General features: G+C 40.8%; 1 protein-coding gene and 1 non-coding gene across 2 annotated transcripts; both read right to left on the bottom strand.

The window, feature by feature from the left end:
• Positions 1-2,330: 2,330 nt before the first annotated feature.
• Chgb (chromogranin B) lies at positions 2,331-16,336 on the bottom strand. The gene is made up of 5 exons (XM_015507234.2): positions 16,053-16,336; positions 11,668-11,714; positions 11,144-11,237; positions 3,551-5,310; positions 2,331-2,727 (listed from the first exon to the last, which is right to left on the bottom strand). Exons 1-5 carry the CDS (start codon positions 16,333-16,335, stop codon positions 2,650-2,652), a joined length of 2,262 nt encoding a protein of 753 aa, XP_015362720.2. The 5' UTR covers position 16,336; the 3' UTR covers positions 2,331-2,649.
• A 3,167-nt stretch (positions 16,337-19,503) lies between these two features.
• LOC125619275 lies at positions 19,504-19,610 on the bottom strand. The gene has a single exon (XR_007350763.1). It is a non-coding gene; the product is annotated as a U6 spliceosomal RNA (small nuclear RNA).
• Positions 19,611-19,827: the final 217 nt, after the last annotated feature.

Genomic DNA, 19,827 nt, shown 5'->3' with positions numbered 1-19,827 from the left:
AGATCCTCCAGTTGCAAATCCTCAGATAAGAATTTGAGGATAAGCAGTTTATGAGGGAGGTTTTCCCAGGAAATACCAGTAAGGTCACCAGAAGGCTGCAAACAGGAGGGTAAAGGCAGCCAGTAAAAGATGGAGCAGGATGATGGAGAAGGTCCCTGTGGCGTCACCTGGGCCCAACTCACTAGGGAATCTCAGAAGGCAGTGAAGAGTATGTGCTTCAGAGTCACTCCACCAGAGGGAGATGGTGGCTAGACTGTCTTGTTATAGGTTGAACCAGTACCCAGAAAAAGGCATGTTCAAGTCCCACCCCCCATAACTTCAAAATATGACCCTATTTGGAAATAGGATCATGGCAGATATAATTAGCAGAGATGAGATCATATTGGAGTAGGATGGACCCTTAACCAAAATGACTGGTATACTTCTATCAAGAGTGCCATGTGAAGCAACAGAGACGGAGAAAAAATGAGATGGCATAGGAAGAGGACCCAGAGATTGGAGTTATACCTCCACCAGCCAGGCAATGACTGGGACCATCAGAAGCTGCTAGGAAAAGGGAAGGAAGTATCCTCCTCTATAGACTCTGGAGGGGGCACATCCCTGCTAATGCCTGATGTGGACTTCTGGCCTCCGGAACTGCGAGGGAATATGTTTCTGTTGCTGTAAGCAGTTGGTGGTACTTTCCTACGGTAGCCCTGGAAACTAGTATGATACTTATATATCAGTCCTTTGTCCACTATGAGGGCCACCTCCAGAAGCCACAATCTCCCTGGCACCCCTCCCTGGCCTTTGCAAAGTCATGACTCTATGGCCAGGGAAAAATGATCCCAGGCAGAGAAATAGTAAGCAAACTTCTAGAAGTATGTGCCCAGGTTTAGAACAATTTGCTGTCAAATTCATAGCACCAGTTCACTTGTATCCATATTATAAAACTGCAACTCACCTGGAAAAAGTATGTCACTGAAAGTTTATCTGGAAAGAAACTGGTTAAATTAGCAAAGCGATTCTTTTATTTTATTTTTTGGTACCTGGGATTGAACCCAGGGGCACTCAACTATTGAGCCACATCCTCAGCTCTATTTTGTATTTTATTTAGAGACAGGGTCTCATTGAGTTGCTTAGCACCTCGATGTTGCTTAGGCTGGCTTTGAACTTGGGATCCTCCTGCCTCAGCCTCCCAAGTTGCTGGGGCGAAGCAATTCTTAACAGAGGAAGGGAACCAGACTTCCTAGATGGATAAAAGACAACTTGTGATCCCCAGATCTATTTTCCACCTCTCAGAGAACAGCTCATTACCTGAACTGCAAAACAGTACAAATAGCCAAGCAGAAGCTGTCATTGGTGAGGAATAAAATGACAGGTAATAATAGAAGGTAAAAGGGAAATTGTCCAACTGTCTTGAAGCTACGGGGATAAAAATTGTAGTATCCAAAACTTCCTATGCCATTGACATACCAGTCACCTTGTTGAGTGTTTTATATGAACTTGTATCATTTTGTAAGAACCCAACCAGACAAGTGTCCCATTGATGATTCAAAGAGGGAAAGTCACTTTCTCAAAGGCTCACAGCTGCTATTACACAGTAACAAAGTCAGAGCTCTGTCTTCTTACAGGGTAGAAATCATGTCATGAGAGAGGGACCAAGGAACTGTCTAATAGACCAGATGTTCTGTGTGCCAATCAGGGCTCTTCCTGTTATCCAGGCTTTCTTTTTAGCAGTGGGGCCAGGGGCAGGGTAGTGGGGGACAGGAGGCCCTTGGCTGGCTACTCCTAGAGCTCTCTAGTTTATAGAATTTTTATTTGTTTTGAAATGGATTTTAATAAATGTTGCCCAAGCTGGCCTTGAACTCCTAGACCCAAGTAATCTTCCTGCCTCAGGGTCCCAAGTAGATGGTACTACAGGCACATACCACTGTACCCAGCTGATAATGAGGATCAGCCGCTTTTTCTTTTATACTGCTTCCCCCACTCTACCTGACCCCCCCCCCCCGACGTTGCTGGAGATTTAACCGCAAGCTAGGCAAGCACTGTACTGCTAGATATAGCCCAACCCCCAGCCTCCAGTTTATAGGATTTTTAAAGTAGTATTTTATGATTATGTTAAAAACAGGTACTTCAAGCCTAGCTAATCTCTCTCAGCTGGGGCAGCAGATATTTTTTCCTGATCTCATTCACTTTAGATCTTGTGCATTGTTTTACTTCAAAAGGTTTTCCATTTTTTCTATTACACATCCAAAGACCAACAAATCCTTTCATCTTTCAGAATTTACAGAATGATTTAAAAATCACACTCCTCCTAATTAGCCCAAAGGAAGCTGAGGACCATGAAGTTTTGGGTCTCAGGTGAATCTTTTATTATTTCAAATCGAGACAAACATATTTTCAAAGACAGTAGCACAAAGTCATTGTCACAAGCATGTTAACATATCTACTTTGCAAGAAAGAATATGCTACAAGTCATGCTATTCATATTTTCAATAGCATTTTGGCAAAAAATTAATGACATTTTCAATTGTGTCGAATATTTAATGAGTAGTACATTCTACTTTCTGCCTTTGGATAAATAAATTGTGTCTTTCAGTGCGGTGGTGGAAAATAGATAATGCCAGGGCTGCTGCTCCTTAAAACCAACCACTGCTCCAATAACCATCAGCCCCTTTGACTGAACTTCTCCGCTATTTTCTGTAGTTCCAAATCCATTGCAGCCAAATTTTCAAGTTCTTTTTCCTGGAAAATAAAAAGTGGAAATATGAGGTTCCAGATCAATTGATGTTGCTATAGTTTGAGGGGGTATGAATTTTAGATATGCTACAAGGTACACAAGTCAACCTACATCAGTGGTTCTCACAGTGTAGTCCCCTGACCAGTAGCATCAGCATTCCCAGTATCTCCTAGGGACTTGTCAGAAACACAAATTTTGGGGTCCCACCCAAAACCTACTGAATCAGAAACTCTGGGGGTTAGAAATCCCTTATGATTCTGATGCACATTCAAGTTTGAGAAGCACCAACTAACATATTAATGGGAGTGGGAAGCGTTGTTTGGGTAGGTATATCTTCAATCATATTACCTCTCCCAGATGTAAACTTCTGATTGAAGTATGACATGAACCAAAAAGACATACCAAAGTAACTAATTTCTGTATCATCTGTTTTCCTGATGCTGGGAGATAGGAATGAGCAGTCAAATGATTAAAGGAAAGACACCAGAACAGTGTTTGTTAACCTTGTCTAAACACTGGGATCACCTGATGGCCAGGTAGCACCCAGGATCCATTAAACAGAACCCTGAGGGTAGATCCCAAATAGGGTAAAGTTCAAAGCTCACCAGGTGATTCCATTGTGCAGACAGGGTTAAGAAACACCCCGCTAGAGAGAGGTGGGTAGGGATGGATGTGAACTCAATCCCAGAAGTGGCCTCCACTTGGTTTCTAGGGCTATGTTCCCATGGTGACAAATTCTCCCCAGTTTCTCCCCCATTCATATTAGTGTTGAACATATTAACCTTGACCATAGTAAATAAACTTTAAACAAAAATCTCCACCGTGTACCTCTTCCTCTGTCAGAACTCTCTGGTCGGCCGTCTCCTTGTCATTTTCCGACTCATGGTGTGGGCCCATCTGTTGTTCCTCAGAGTCATAGAAGTCGGGAAACTCAGCGGACTTCTTCCTGTAGTGAAGGAGCTGGTCCAGCTCGGCCACTCTGTCATACTGCCTTTTCAGGTCCAGTTTGGGGGCCCTAGCGTAGCTTCTCTTCTCATATCCCCAATTCACATCATCTGCAAAGGGCTTTTTCTCCCACCAGTCATAGCTATATTCTGGGAAGAAATTCTTCTCACTCAAGGTCAGCCCATTTTCCTCTTCCCCTTCCAGAAAACTGTCATCTGCGTTGTCTTTTCTCTCAAAACGGCTGCTCTTCCACTGGAGAGGGTCGTAGTACGGGTTGAACAGCACCCCTAGTCTCTTCCTCTTCTCAGTGGTGTGATGGGAGGCGTATTGTTTGTCTTGTAGACTTGCTTCCTCCCTGTCCTCTCTAAGGTCCCTGGGGTCCTCCTGCTGCGGCCACTTCCCTTGGAGTCCTTCCTCATCATAGTTGAGGTAAGTTCTGTCCGGCTCCTGCCACTCACCTTGCCGGTGCCTCTTGGCCTTATCCCTCTGGCTTTCTGGAACATGGTGATAGGCTTCTCCCAAGAACCTTTTCTCTTCTCTGGTGTCAGGAGTCAAATAGGCCCCGGGTTCCCCTCCTTTGCCTCTGGGATGGTGTCCTGTTCCCCTCTCGCGGTCCCTCTCTTCCTCACTTTCCTTACGATATCCGTGTGCCATGGGGTCAAGCTCTGAGCTGGGGGGGTTTCTCTTGTCCTCCTCCTCCTCCTCCTGGATCTCGGCACTATGAGGCCTTGAAGCTCTGTATTCCTCACTTCCTCTGCCCCCATAGTGCCCCCCACCCAGGTCCTCGGGAGACTGGACGCCTGGATAATTCCTCACTTCTCCCCCATATTCGGGTTCCTCCTCTGAAGTCCTGTAGTGGGTTAAATGGTGGTCCTTCTTCTCCCCAACCTTTGCCTCCTCAGGTTCTTCGAGGGTGTGTCCTCTTTCCTCAGAGGGAGGATTCCCTTCCTGAGAGGACCTATCGGGCCTGCTCCTCCCGTGGTGGTGTCTGGGCCTTGTGCGTCGTTTGGTTACCTCAGAGGTAGTGTCTTCCTCGCTCTCCTCAGATTCCTCCCTGCTCTGGGGTTGACTTTCAGACTCCTGAGGGTGTTTCTCCTGGCTCCCCACCTCCTCTTCACTCTCCTGGCTGCTCTTCTCCTTGCTGTGCGTCTTCTCCTCAGACTGCCCAACAGGGAGTGCATCTGATTTGGCCACTGATTCCTCTTTGTTCTTGGCTGCAGCCTGGTTTCTTTTGTTTAGAAAAGTATTCTGTGTCTCTTCTGGCTCTTCAAGGGGTTTCCCTTCCCTGGCCTCTTCCCCACGCTCCCCTTTCTGATAGTTCTCTCCCTCTTCCTCCTCTCCATCCTCTCCCTGGCTCTTCTCAGAATGGTGTGCCTTTGCTTCTTTGGGTACTTGACTGTTGGAAGGGTGGGGGCTCCTTTGGGGATCCTCTGCTCCCTCTCTGCTATGCCTGCCTCCCTCTGCCCACTTCTCTGGGTTTGGCCTTGTAGGACCTTGAGGATCCTCTTCCCCCAGGTCTCCTGCTTCCTCCTCACTGGAGGGCTTGTGGGTTTCCAAGGTGCCAACTGGGTCTCTTAACAATCTTACTTCAAACTTTGTGTTTTCATTTTCACTTTTCTCTTCATCTTGGACCTCTTTTCCACCTACCATGAAAATGTAAGAGTAAAGATAATATCAGTCATGCTTGTAGTTCAACAAGTACCAGCCTCAGTAATCACCTCAAATCTTGAGGTCCCTAAAAATTATTTAGATAATTCTTTTAAAAAATTTTTTTAGTTGTAGATGGACATAATACCTTTTTAATTTTTATTTATTTTTATGGGGTGATGAGGATTGAACCCAGTACCTCACACATGCCAGGCAAGCATTCTACCAATGAGCCACAACCCTGTAAGGATGGCCTTAGGCCTGAACCTAAGCAACTCCATTTTAAAACTCCAGTTTGAAACCTGCAGTTTCCCCAGGCACAACTTCGGAGCCCTCCAGTATGGTCCTTAAGCACAAACAAGTCACTTCTCCTCACCCTGAAAAGCTCAGAGTCTGTCATGTTATTCTCACCCCAGTAAGGGGGAAAGGCAAGAAAATCAGGGTGGGGACCACCAGACCAGATGCTTTAACCCCAGGGAAAATGACATCACTGAGAAATCTGATGGCAGCTGATAGGGATTGAAAGGATGGTCAGAAACCCCCAAATTTAGTATAAATATGGAGCAAATGAACAGACACTCAGGCAGCCGACACTGATGCCCTCACGCTGAGAGCCTTATGAGGACCTGCACTGACATCCCAACTCTTCTCATCATCTGCCTGATCCTCTGCATCTTCCTCACCGCTCTCAAACTCTACAGTCACATCTTGACCCTGATGAGAGCTGCGACTTCTCCCTATGACCCTCTCCTCAGCCAGCCATCACTCCATCTCAGGATAAGCCTGCCTTGGTTCCTGACCTGATCACCACTGTCTGAGTGAGTGTGCATCTGCTGGACTTAGAGCCTAAGGCTTGAGACTTTTGATCTGACACTTGAGCTTAGCCTGCAGAGGGAATGTCTGTCATGAGCCTGTCATGATTAAGTGTGTTTGCAGTGCTGAGAATCAATCTATAATTGTTTGCTATGAATTGATTATGTCTATTGCAGTGCCTAGCATTAAGGATTGTCATTCTCTTTTTTTTAAGGATTGTCATTTTCTTTATTTAGAACCTATAGAGTGAAATTGTATTGAGTGATTTGAGTGAATAAAGCACTGAAAAGGGTGGAAGCATGTGGACATTCTCCCCCCCCCCCACCAACTGCATAAGTCATACCTTTTGCCATCGAGACAAACCCCAGCCCTCAGATAATTTTTAAATGAATAAAAAAACATACTACAGTTCCTTTTAAAATGCTATGGAAGCTTCTTAACTACATTTGAATTTAATAATAAATTCTATATATTTTTAAGTTTTCATAATATCTAATCAGCTTTTATTATTGGGACTGTCAATGATCAAATCAAAATCCAGATAGATTTATGAAATATTAGAGTGTAGAACTAGAAGAAATCTTAGAATTCTTCCAGTCCAACCTCCTCTTTTTTGCAGATGTGGAGGACTCTGATCCTCAGAGTGGTAAAATTCAGAACCATTCTTCCTGTATTTCCTCAAAGTTGGCTGAAAAAGTTAGCACTGCATGAATGGTTCTAACTATACTTGAGCTAAATAAAGTTAGGCAGCCCAAATAGGTAATATCAAGATTAAAGGAGGACTTAAAACTTAATTGTTTATCAGACGACCTGATCATCCAATCAACTGTGTAGACAACCTGCAAGTAAATGGCAACTTAACTTAGTATAACTATGGACTGCATAATGATGTTTCAGCCAACAATGGACCAAATATACGATGATGGGCCCATAAGATCACTTTATCTACTGATGTCATAGCTATCTTATTTTGCATAAGGACATCCTATGTTTTCACCACAAGAAAATAGCCTAACAGTGCATTTTTTGGAATGAATCCCTTTGTTAAGCAATGCATGACTGTGGTTGGTGATAATAAGGGTATATTTTTTTTTTCCCTGAGAAAATGGCACTGCAATGGAAAGGACCGTTTCTTCCTTCACTCAGGTCACATCTACTTCACATGTTCTTAGATGTTGAGTATAATTTTCAGAAAATTGAGTTGTTTTTCTGTTTCACAAGTCAACAGTAGATGGTTAACTGATATGTTGCTATTCTCTTCCATTTTTTCCAAATATCAACAGTTCTTTTATTGATCTTCCTTAACCAAGATGGTCTGTACCTCCCATGAAAGGATATACACAGTTAACATTGTCTTAGTGGTTAGCAGGGAGGACTTGAACTTCAACTTATCTCACTAAGTTCAGATAGAAAGCCTGAAGCCAAGGCCTCTGGCATCAACATCTCCACTCTCCATTGTGGGAGTCACTTGCTCCTGTGGCTGTGGAGACCTTGAACTATGGAGCACTTGTCCAAACCAAGACATGCTGTATGTGTAAAGTGCACATCAGATTTCCATGACTTCATATGAAAAAAAAAAAAAAAGAATGTGAAATATTTTTAAAAATTCGTACTGATTATATGTTGAAAATGATAATATTTTGAATGTATTAGAGAATATATTACAAATATATTTGATATATAAAATTATACATTAGATAAAACCTATTTGGATAAAATAAAATGTACTATTGAAGCTAATTTCATTTTTACTTCTTAAAACTATGGCTACCTGAAAATTAGAAGTTATATTTGTGGCTCATATTAATTTTCTACTGAAAGACACTGATGAGTCATTTTGAGCTGATATTTACAAAAGGAAAAAAAAATTGATCTGTTCTATTAAAAAAAAAGTTCAAGAAATAGCAGACAGTCTGTACCTCTCTATTTAAAGCCAAGCCTGTCATGATAATAACATTCTCAAGTTTATGAGTCAATCGGAATGTTTCTAACCTTCCGTATCCAGATACCTGAGGGCTGGCCTTTCCATCACTGGTCTCTTTGAACTTTAATAGTCCATGATGGTGTGTATGACATTGAGGCAAGGCTAGCAGGTGGGCACAGATAAACAGGGAGGTTTGGGGTGGTACTGAATATTTGTGTCCTCATCTTTCAGTTCTTTTTGAAGTCCTAATTCCCAATGTGCTGGTAATAAGAAGTGGGGCCTTGGGAAGGTACTTTACATCATGAGGTTGGAGCCCTCATGATGGCATTGGTCCCCCAATTAGGGAGACATGAGAGATCATTTATCTCTTTTCCCCACACAGGGACACAATGAGAAGGTAGCTGTCTATAAACCAGGAAGTGGGCCCTCACTAGACATCTTGATCTTGGACACCAGAAACAACCATTTGTTGTTCAAGCTATCTAGCCTATGGTATTTGTTATAGCATCCTGAGCTGAGACAGGCAGATGCTGATGTCATTTTGGAGTCACCTGAAGGAGAGCTGATCTGGGATCAGACAGATCTCAGCCTCCAGGGGAAGGGGACATGTGGCCTGCTGGTGCACACAGGTCTTAAGTGACAGGAACAGAAGTATTTTTATTTCTTCTCAGTTAAAAGTGTACTGCCTGTGGCAGCTTGTGTCTGAAGCTTAGCCACTTCCTCCTAAATTTAGCTCTAAGCCCCCGCAGGTGAGATTGGAAAAGGGCTGTGGTAATCAACACACAGTCATTGTCAATCTGTAAAACCAAGGTGTAAAGCTCGCCCTTACTTTAAAGTTAAAAGGGGAAAATGCACCTTGTACTTTTGCCATGCTGCAAGGATGATGAGATCGACCCTAGTCAGAAAGACCTTTTACCTGCTAAGAAATTAGTTTATGATTTCCCTAAAGTCTCCATAAAACAATGATTCTTTCCTTCTCCCCAAATGCTCATTTGCTCAATGAGCATAGCTGACTCAGAGATGTGGAGAAGAGAGTGGGAGGAGATGGGCTTGGGGTAGAACAGAGATGGCATACAGGAATCTTGCATCAAATTGGCCAAAGTTCTACCGGTCTTCTGGTTAGCTTAGAATATATTGCCAAGAGAGTTAAGACTAGAATAGGACAGATGTTGCAAACTGGTGGCCCAGAAATGAGTTCTATTTGGCCTAAACAGCGTTTTTAGTAAATTTGAATTCATAGGTAATAAATAAATGCATGTGGCTCAAAGAGCACACTTTAGCTGGGGGTGCTTAGTGCTGGAGCACTTACTTGCCTAGTACGCAGCAGGCCCCAGCTTCTACCCCCAGCACAGCAAAAAAATAATTAATTAATTAATTAATTAAAATAAAAGTTGTAACTTCTTTTGAAAAGTTGCAAGATTTAAGCAGGGTCTGTTGTTCTCCACAAAAGGATAAGTGTTGAGAAACATATGTTCCACTCGGAAGGGACATGTGATCTCAAATTTGTGACTCACTTCCTGTCCTGCCTTATTTCTTTATATTATCTGTTTGTCTGGCCCTGACTGGTTTTTGAGGCTGTAGCCTTGGAGAACTCTTAAACTTTTTCTGTCTCAGTATTCTGCCACTCTCCACATCTTCAAGGTTCTTATAGACATGGGTCATTTGGTTTTTACCATTTTCCCTGGTGCTCTCTCAATAGATTCCAAAAGACCTCAGGGCACAATTAGTGACAGGCAGAAGCTGGAATTGCTATGTTTACAACCTGAGGGATAAGCATATGACTTTGGTAGGCAAGCAGAGCCTGACATCTAATAACTTTTCCTAAGCAATCATAATTACATCCTGACCTTACACAACAGACCCTTCACTTCTGCATGTATCCACTAAACAATGGGAAAGGGAGATAGCAAGATAGGGTTGCACCAAGGAGCAGTCTTTATTCCCTGCTGAAGATCCACTCTGCTCTCACTTCCTGTAATGGCTGGAATGGAAAGTTGACATGAAATTCAAAGAAAGCCATGTGGGCTGGGAGTGATAGGAAAGCTTCCATTATTTGTGGAATCCCTGATGACCAAGGCTCCCATGGTTATCCTGAAAACCCCAAAGGCAGATTGAGCTACCCAGGTTACTCTTTGGGCCAATTGCTAATACTTGTTTTTACCATTCTATGCATGAGAACTCATATGCAGCAATTGCAAGAGCATGTTGTCTTGCAATATTTTAAAGATTTTAAAGGCAGCAGACTACTGTTCCTAGCTCAACTAAAAACCTAAAAGTAGAGGCCACTTATTGATTCAGTCTGACTTCAAGCATAAAAAGGACTGCATAGTTTTGTAAAATTGATCTCATAATGTCAGTTCCCAATGAATGCTGCTTCTATCACTATTCAAATCTTGTTTCCCACAGAAGCTCTTTAGTGCAAAGAAAGCATCCCAGTCTTGACTCAGAAGGCCATTAGTCTGACTCATTAGGATGCTTTGCTTCTGCCCTATAAACCCTTCCAGTCTTCAGAACTGAAACTACTGTACCATTTGGCAGTACCTTCCACTCTAATAAGCTCTGCATTAAAATGTCTTAACTAATTTGTTATGTAAACAGGCCAGAAGTCTTTGGATTGCCTTTCTAAGTTTCTAACTTCTCACCGTTGGAAAAGTAGAGGGCAAAGTGATTTTTAAATCTAGCTCTGCACTTTTATCATCTAGCATCTCCCCAAACCCCTCCTCATCTAATCACAAAAGAAGTACTTCCCACAGCTCCTTCCACCCAAATGAAAATGTGTTTTTAAAATATGAAACCAAGGAATTTAAGAACTGATAAACATCTCAAAGATCATCTTTGAGCTCATCTCCCTCATTTTACTTTGAAGAAATAAACATAGGGAGACAAAGGGTCTTCCCTTATGGTCACCCAGTTACCAAGTGGTAGAGCAGAGAATAGAAGTCATATCTCCGTATCCCCAGGTACTAATCTGGTCAATCAACACTATTTCTCCTCCTGCCTTATGCCCTGGGCTCATCTGTAGGTGAGGTGGAGGGAGCAGCAGTAAGAATCACTGCAGAGATGCTGGTCTGCCTGCAGCATGGTATACTTACTCTTCTTCAGAATTTGCCGGCACTCAGGGGTGATGGATGGAATGTTGGACTTTGATAGAGCATTGGAGAGGACCTCAATGATACATCGAGTCACCTAGAGTAGTGGGGGAGGACACAAAAGCAGGTTGGAAAAACTGGTGTCATTGGGATGATGACTCAACCCAGAACCGCTGTCAGGTAGACTTGACTACTGATGCAGGATTCTTAATGCAGGGAAACAGATTCACAGTACCTAGATGAAGCCCTTAAGCCCCTACACCAGAATGATGGAAGAAGTCACTGAATTGTGATTACCCCGAGAAGGGAAATAAACTCCTTTCCTGAACAGGTCAGAAGGAAAATGTTATGATGACACAGTTATCTCAGAGTTGCTAAACCTTCCCTAGAGGATGTAGGAGCTCAGTGCGGGAGGGGCATCCCTTGTCACCATTCTCTCATGGATGAAAACCTGGCTTTGTAACACTGTGTTGGGTTTGGTATGCTAAAGAGCAGGAGAAGCTAGAATCAACTGACATTTGACTTACCATCTCTTCACTGTGGTTCCTGCTATCCACTGGCACAGAGCTGACAGCTTTGAAGGAGGAAAAAGAGTGGGAAAAAATTGGTTTGAGTTGATTTTTGGAAGCCATACACCCATACTCCCCAAGTCACCCCACATTACTTGGAGAGAAGGACAGAGTCAGAACTGAGCAGAGTGCAGATGGCTGGGGACAACTGCTACAGTGGCCACAATTGCCCCAACTGCACATGTACACATACACATACACACATAGTTATTTTTCCTGAGCAATGCTTCAAACTTTTGAAAATGAATGCTATAAGAAATCTAGAATAGATCAAATCCAGAACAAAAATAAGAGGAGCTTCTTGGGTTTTGGTAATGTTTCATTTCTTGATCTGGATGCTGGTGACACAGTTGTCCTAACTTTGCAAAAAGTTTATTAAGATGTATACTCATGATTCCTGCAGTTTTCTATATATTTCAGTTAAAAAATTTAAAACTAAAAATATAGTCTAAGATATACCCTCCTCAATACCCTATGAGTACCAATCTGTTGTTCTCTCTTCCTATGCTTGTTCCCAATAAAATATCCTCCCTCAGACTAACTTTACAAAAACATTATCATTGGGTAATAATTCCCACATGTGCTTTTTTTTTTTTTTAACCCAAGGTCTTTTTCTGAACAAGTTTGCTTATGCATCCCTATCAATGTTGTGTTTCCTTTTCTTTCTATTATCTATAAGCATGTCAAGAATGTGGGAAGTATCAAGTTCTCCCAGTACAGGATGGAGCTCATAATATCATATGCAAATTGATGTTTAACAATAGGTTTATGCGAATATTTTAAAAGGAGAAAATTTTAATTTTATGTATATCAAATTTCACAAGAGTTTGACTGCTTTAAAAACTCGTAGGAAGTGCTTCAGGTAATTTAAATTTTCCAGTGCCATTTTTTCTCTCTCAATGCTGCTTTGATTCTTTTATCTTTCACTTTTATCTTTAACTTGCCTGTGCCCTTTCCATTGGAGAAGCTCAATGCTTTTTTTACATGTAGGTCCATCTCTACAGTTCTTCTGGCACTCCTGGTATTATGATGAAAGACACAGTACAGAAATTTATTCTAGGTCTCTGAAACTAAAGAAGAACTAGCTGGAGCAAAACCCTCAGACACCAAACATGGGAGCTACTCATATGTAGTTTATTTGTGACCAGTAACTAGACCTTTCCTTCCAAAATGCTTTGTTCCCCAAGCCTCTTTAAACATCAACCCATCCTCATCCAATCAATTACATATCATTGGGTTCAGCCTAGAAATAAAACACCTATTTCATTTGCTTACTTTACTGAGTTTCTCTTTACAAAGCAGGGCCTGGGATCTACCCAAAGTGTTTCAAGAGGCCCCAAATTGCCCAGATTATTAGAATTATTTAAAAATGTTTGAGAAGTGCCTAACAAGCTATGAAGACCCTGATTTATTCCTACAATACAGGTCACACCAGATCTCAATGACCAACCTTTAGTACCCAGGATCCAATATTCTGGGCTATTCTTTTATAGACCAAATGGTTGTTATTTGGTATACTTACTTACTCTGGCACTTTCTCTTTTCATTGAAAGCTATAAAATCCTCTGGAAAGAACTAACTGAAAGAATTACTCTCCTAATACACTAGAAGTTGCCTTTTTAAAAATTCAGCTTTAGTAAACCTTCTCTGGTAACACAGCTTCAGGCTAATACTTCTGCCTTCTTTCATAAATGTAAAATAGATGCTTTTATTAACTGCTGACATTACCAAAGTATTAACAGTTATCAGATGGAGGGGGATATGTTTCTTCAATATTCTAGACAATTGGGGTTTGCATATGACATTACAGAACAGCCCTGTTTCCCTAATTGAAGCTCTTCATACTCTTTATTTTATTTTTTTAAATATATTTAAGTTCTAATTAGATATATATGACAGCAGAATGTTTTTTGACACCTCATACATAATGGGGTATAATTTCTCATTCTTCTGGTTGTACATGATGTAGAATTGCACCGGTCATGTAATCATATATGCACAAAGGGTATTAATGTCTTCAGACTCTTTTTGATGGAAAGGAGCTAGACTCCATTTGTGTAAGTACATTATACATTTGGAGAGACGTATAAGTGTCAATGTATTTCTTCCAACAGAATCTGTGACAATGAAATGATAGCCAAAATGATGTAGTTAAACTTAGTTTTGTAGAAAGTAAGATCCTAAGAGCTCAAAAGATAAAACAATCTAATGCTCATGTTAAAAGTAATCAAATGGTTAAAAATTATACCAAATAATATAATAAGTCTGAGAATAACTTCTAAAATGTTAATGTTGCATAAGACTATTAAGGCTTGATTCCAGATTGAAAATATAACTGCAAAACAGATTAGGCAAGCTCTTCTGCTAATAAGCTACAAAGACCTCAAAGTTCCTCCTAAAATGAAAGTCAATCAAACTCTAGATGCCAGAAACCATCTTACCTAGATGGTGATCATGTGGCTACTTCACTTACATTAATTTTTTAAACGCACAAAAGTTACCATAGACAGTTGTGGAACTTCCTCTAGATGCTCTTAAGGGTAGAAAATGAACTAGATGGCTTTCTGAGGTTTCCCCTCAGCCCTGTGATTTTTCCAAATAACATACTCCAATTGAAGGATATGATGTCTCATTGCCAGGAGTGTGGGAGGGGGATTGGGGAGATGATTGCTAATGGGATTTGGGTTATTTTTTCGGGGTGATGAAAATGTTCTCAAATTTGATATTGGTAATGATCACATGGTCTGTAAATATACTATGAGCCATTGAATTATACACTTTAAAAGAGTGGATTTTGTGATGTGTGAATTAGAGCTTAACAGACATTTAAAAATAATATTATGACTCCATTTTAGCTGCTATTAACATATGAACCTTGATTACAATATTCTCTTATATGAAAGATCTGTAAGTATTTTATCTTCATAGTTGATCCCACTTATTTAAGTCCCACAAATGTCACTTTTTTTTAGTCTATAACACAATAGATAGCATTTCTTTGTCCTCTTATGCAATTACTTTTTAAAAATATTTTGACCATAAAGAATTCTAAATTATTCATTTGGTTTCCTTTAATTAAATTGAGAACATTTATTAGCAATTTGCAAGAATGACAAAGATTTTAGAAAATCCTGAATGCATGTAGTTTCCAATAAAATAAATTACCATTGGCTTTAATTTTGTCTCAACATTTTTTTTGACACAGAAATTGCTGTCGATAAGAGTTTCATACTCATGGATATGGGTATAGCTATGAATATTCAATATCTCAATTCTAGACAGGAATATCAACCTCAGAAGAAAATAATTTCCGATAGGTCATCAAAACAGCTAAAGAAAACCTCTATTTTAATTTGGTGGTGGTATACTTACTTCTCAATAGACTGATTATCCATTCGGACTTTACTTCAAAACACACACACACACACACACACACACACAACTTTGAATCTTCCAAGATCATTTCTCTGAGGTTCAGAGTAGTTTGAAAGAGGAACCCACAATCTTCCACACATAAAGAAAAACTATCAAATATCTACTACTTAAAATTTTCATCTTCCCAACCTGACTAAAACAAAATATTTTCCACTACTCCAGAGATACTTTTGTGATTATTAAATACTCTAGTTATTTTCCTGGAGTACAAAGGTCTAGTGCAGCTTCCATTCATAACTTAAAAATGGATTAACTGAATGTGAAATCTCCTCTCTCCAGATATGAAAAAAACATACTGCAGAAATATATTAAATGTGTACACACATATATGTGAACATACATATAAACATGTTAAGAAAAAGGTTTATCTTTTATGCATATGGAACTCAGTTTTACCTAATTGTTTACGAAGTAATAGTCATAATAATAAAATAAATTATTCAGGTGCCAACTAATATCATACTACATAATTTCCACCTCTCTGTAGTCACCTGGCTATAAAAAGTCAAAACAAATACAGAATCCAGACCTCAACAACGACTTTCTAGACCAGCAGAGAGAGTGTGACATCTTTAAAGTGAGCAAAAAATGTGGGGTTTCCTTGGAGGTGCGGCACGCTTTCTCCCTTTCTAGCTACCTGGAAAACCACACATGACAAAACCGAGACTCTCCTGGCTGGGCTAGGGAATCCTCTGGCTTTTCCAAGTCAGAGGGGAGCACTGGCGGGGGTGGATAATCTAAGGGAAACAACCAGGGACGGGAAGAAATGAATAACCTCAAGTAAAGGGAGAAATCTTACACTTAACCCTCCCTGATTCCCATTATTCGCCAGCCAGGACGCCCGGAGCTGCGGGGACAACGGGGCTGGCGCTGTCCGCGGTGCTGAAGGGCCCACCGCGCCCACTCACCGGCCAGCACCGCGGCTCCCAGGATGCTGAGAAGCACCGCCGGCTGCATGGCCCCACTCGCCCAAAACCTTCGCGGAAAAAGGATGCGGCTGGACCAGGGAGGCGAGGTGCCGAAGGAAGGCGAGATGGAGATGCCTCGGGAAACCAGCTGTGCGTCCTGGTCCCCGCGGTGTGGCGCGTTTGGCGCAGGCCAAGCTCTTTTAAAGGGCTGGCGGGGGCCGCAAGTCCTGGGAGGGGCGGGCAGCCAGAAGGCGGCACCCCCCTCGCTCAGCCCTGACGTCATCAGGCAGCCCCCAGGGCGGTGGCGCAAGTAGGCGGAAATTTACGCCAGTCCAGGCTCCGAGGTCTGGAGCGGGGGTGGGGAGTAAGGCGGTGGAAGGAAAGGGGTGACGGNTTGAAAGTTTCTGGGTTCAATTACAAACACACACACACACACACACACACACACACACACACACCTCCAAATCTAAAAACGTGTAGTTGAGGCTGTGTGCAAGTGCGGGCAGTTCTGCTGAGAGTGTGTGCATGACTCGGTCTGTTTTGTGACTTCACTACCTAGTGAGGGAAAGATTCCTGCTAACGAGACAGTACTAGATGGTCGTTCAGGGAAAATGAAAAAGGAAGTGATGGTTTTAAAAATAGAAGGCACAGCTAGGGATTATGGGACCTGCTGTTCCTTCAAATGTGGAGTCTTTGAATCTATCTACCATTTGTGATTTCTCCCACCCCTCCAAACATAATATATACTCACAATTTTAAAAATCAGAGGATACAAAATGGTGTACTCCCACCTCAGTCTCAATTCTCAAGTTCCCCAATTCCCCTCTTCAGAGTCACTTTCTATGGTTTAGATTTAGTTTGGTTTGGAACTTATACAGCTGCATTTTCTTTTGAATGACTGCACTGTTACATAGTATGGATAGGCTGGATTTCAAGCATCTCTCTCTCTTTCTCTCTCTCTCTCTCTCTCTCTCTCTCTCTCTCTCTCACTGGAATTGAACCCAAGAGCATTTTGCCCCTGAGCTACATCCCCAGCCCTTTTGGTTTTTGTTTTTAAGACAAGGTTGAGACTGGCCTTGAACTTGCAATGCTCCTGCCTCAGCCTCTGGAGTCGCTGGGATCACAGGTGTGTGCCACCATGTCTGACAAACCAGTTCTCTTTCTGATGGACATTTATTTAGGTTGTTACCCTTTGCCCTTTGATAACTCCTTTATAACAGCAGCATAGAATTAGGGGTGGCTTATGGAATAACCTGCTTTCAGGAACTAGAACACCCTGTGCATACTCTCTTGCTTTTAAGTTGAAATAGGAAAGTATCTTGTTATTATATGTGAGGAGATGAAAACATCTTACAGAGTATTTTTTACATGAACTGCCTCAGCCTAATGAGGAATCAGGAAAAAACATGAGGCAAGAACCCTACAGAGAAGAGAAACAATCTTCTCTAATAACACAGGCTTTGGGGAACAAAGCAAAGTTTCATTTGGGTTCTCTTCATTCAGGGAAAGATATTGCCTGCGTGTACAACTAAAAAATAATGAGGCTCAAATTCTTTTTGCATGTGCTGAGTGGTTGGCTACATCTTCCTGAAAAAGCTGGGAATTATCTCACCAAAACTAGAGCCAAAGAATATTTCAAAGAGTAGTCGTCTTAAAAAGGATATTTGTAGGAAAATTGGTAAAATTGGAATATGATCTATGAATTACATCATCTTATTGTCTAATTGTCTAATGTTAATTTCCTGCTTTGAGAATTAGTACTGTGATTATGTAAGAGAATGTCCTTGATTTTAGGAAAAGCACACTGAGGTCTCTAAAAGTAAAAGGATCTCATATGTACAACTTACTCTCAAATTTTTAGGAAAAAAATAAAGAAGTAGAAAAAGAAGAAGGGAATGCTAAGGCAAGTAAGACAACATGTTAGTATTTGGACAATTGGGATGAACAACATATAGGGATATGTATGCTATTTTTTATATTTGTCTGAAATCTGAAATTCTTTCAAAACAAGAAAAAGAATGTTCAGGGCCCCAAAATATTGTTCAAAAACGTCTGTAAAGCAGTGGGTACAGAAAAAGGAGATGTCAAATGAGGCCCTTCCTTGATGTAGATAAGTGAGAGATTCTTTCTCCACTGTTGAATTTATATAAGGGTTCCAACTGCTCTTTAAAATGTACTGATTGCCAATAGTCCTTTAAATCACCACCTTCCAGAAGCATCTGCATTCTGATTTTCCAGTGCTTTCCTTTTTTCTTGCTCCTTGGTAAGCACATTAACATCATTTTGTGGCTTTTCAGAGTGTGCTTGGGCTGATGATTTTATTAGTCATCAAGAAAACCTTGATGTCGGAAAGGTCTTTTCATTATTGCCAATTGGAATGGAGTGGGGGAGGCAGCCCTGGCCTATAGTCAGTTTCCACATTCAGACTCAGCTTTCCTTTTTTTTCTCTCTCTTCATTATCTTATAAACTTTTTATGATTTTACCTCTTACATCTATATCTATTTGTTCCAGAAGAAAAGAAGTTATCAGGAGGAGTATTTCTGAAGAATTCTCTGAAACAAGATAAAGAAGGAAAATTAATATTTCCTTAAGGAAGCAGGGTTCAGAATAAACATGATATGAGACAGGAGTATGGTCACATTTTTTTTTTACCATATCATCACCAAATTGTCCTGAAAATATTATATTAAAGTCACTTTCCTTTTTTACCTGTTTTTCAATGTTGTTTTGAAAAAAAATATCTAGAGTTCATTTATGGGTATGTTTCTGGACACTTCTAGACCATGGATGCACTCCATTTCATTGTTCTACTTGTTCCTTGAAGCAGTACCACACTTTCTCTGTATCATATTATTTAATATGTCTTGCTATCTGGTGGAAAAGCTCTTATCACTTTGTTTTTCTTTACGTGGGTATTTGCTACTCTTGACTCTTTACATTTCCATAAGATTGTGAAATCAGTTGTCAATTTCCATTAAAAAAAAAAAAAAACATTAAGGCTGGAATTGTGGCTCAGTGGCAGAGCGCTTGCCTCTCAAGTATAAGGCACTGGGTTCAATCCTCAGCAACACATAAAAATAAGTAAATAAAATAAAGGTATTGTGTTCATCTATAACTAAAAAATATTTTTTAAAAAAACATTAGAATGTTGAGAGGAATTATAGCAAATCTATAGATCAATTTATGAACAGCTGACATCTTCACAATTTTGAGCAGTTTAGCTTTTTTTTTTTTTCAACAGTACAACAATAGGGGCTGGGGATGTGGCTCAAGCGGTAGCGCGCTCTCCTGGCATGCGTGCGGCCTGGGTTTGATCCTCAGCACCACATACAAACAAAGATGTTATGTCCGCCGAAAACTAAAAAATAAATATTAAAAATTCTCTCTCTCTCTCTCTTTAAAAAAAAAAAACAGTACAACAATATAGAAAAGTTTATTTAGTTCACACAAAAAAATATAGAATGCTTCCCAAATTTGGGTGTCATCCTTGCACAAGGACCATGCTAATCTTCTCTGTTTTGTTCCGATTTTAGCATATGTATTGCCAAATCGAGCACCAGAGTTAGCTTTTTGACTGCTGATAATATTCTGAATACAGTCTTATCTGAAGTAGTACAAAATACCAGGAAAAGAAGCCATAGAGAAAAATATCTTCCAGGAATCCTCTCCAAAAAAGAGAGGAAAACAAACATGTCTCCTTAAGGGACCAGAATTTAAGACAAAGCCTGATTTTGTACATAGCTTCTGAAATAGTCCAGCCTGAAAAATGAAACC

Source organism: Marmota marmota, unplaced genomic scaffold (genome assembly GCF_001458135.2).
Source record: "Marmota marmota marmota unplaced genomic scaffold, marMar, whole genome shotgun sequence".
NCBI classification, from domain to species: domain Eukaryota; kingdom Metazoa; phylum Chordata; class Mammalia; order Rodentia; family Sciuridae; genus Marmota; species Marmota marmota.
This window is presented reverse-complemented; position numbering and strand designations above follow the sequence as displayed.

Bases quoted from the DNA above. Each gene is read 5' to 3' on its own strand.
- Chgb (XM_015507234.2), bottom strand. From the start codon at position 16,335: ATGACGTCAGGGCTGAGCGAGGGGGGTGCCGCCTTCTGGCTGCCCGCC. The intron at 11,238-11,667 runs GTAAGTCAAATG...CCACTACTCTAG, and splicing joins GGAACCACAGTGAAGAGATG to GTGACTCGATGTATCATTGA. The intron at 5,311-11,143 runs GTAAGTATACCA...TTTTCATGGTAG, and splicing joins CCGGCAAATTCTGAAGAAGA to GTGGAAAAGAGGTCCAAGAT.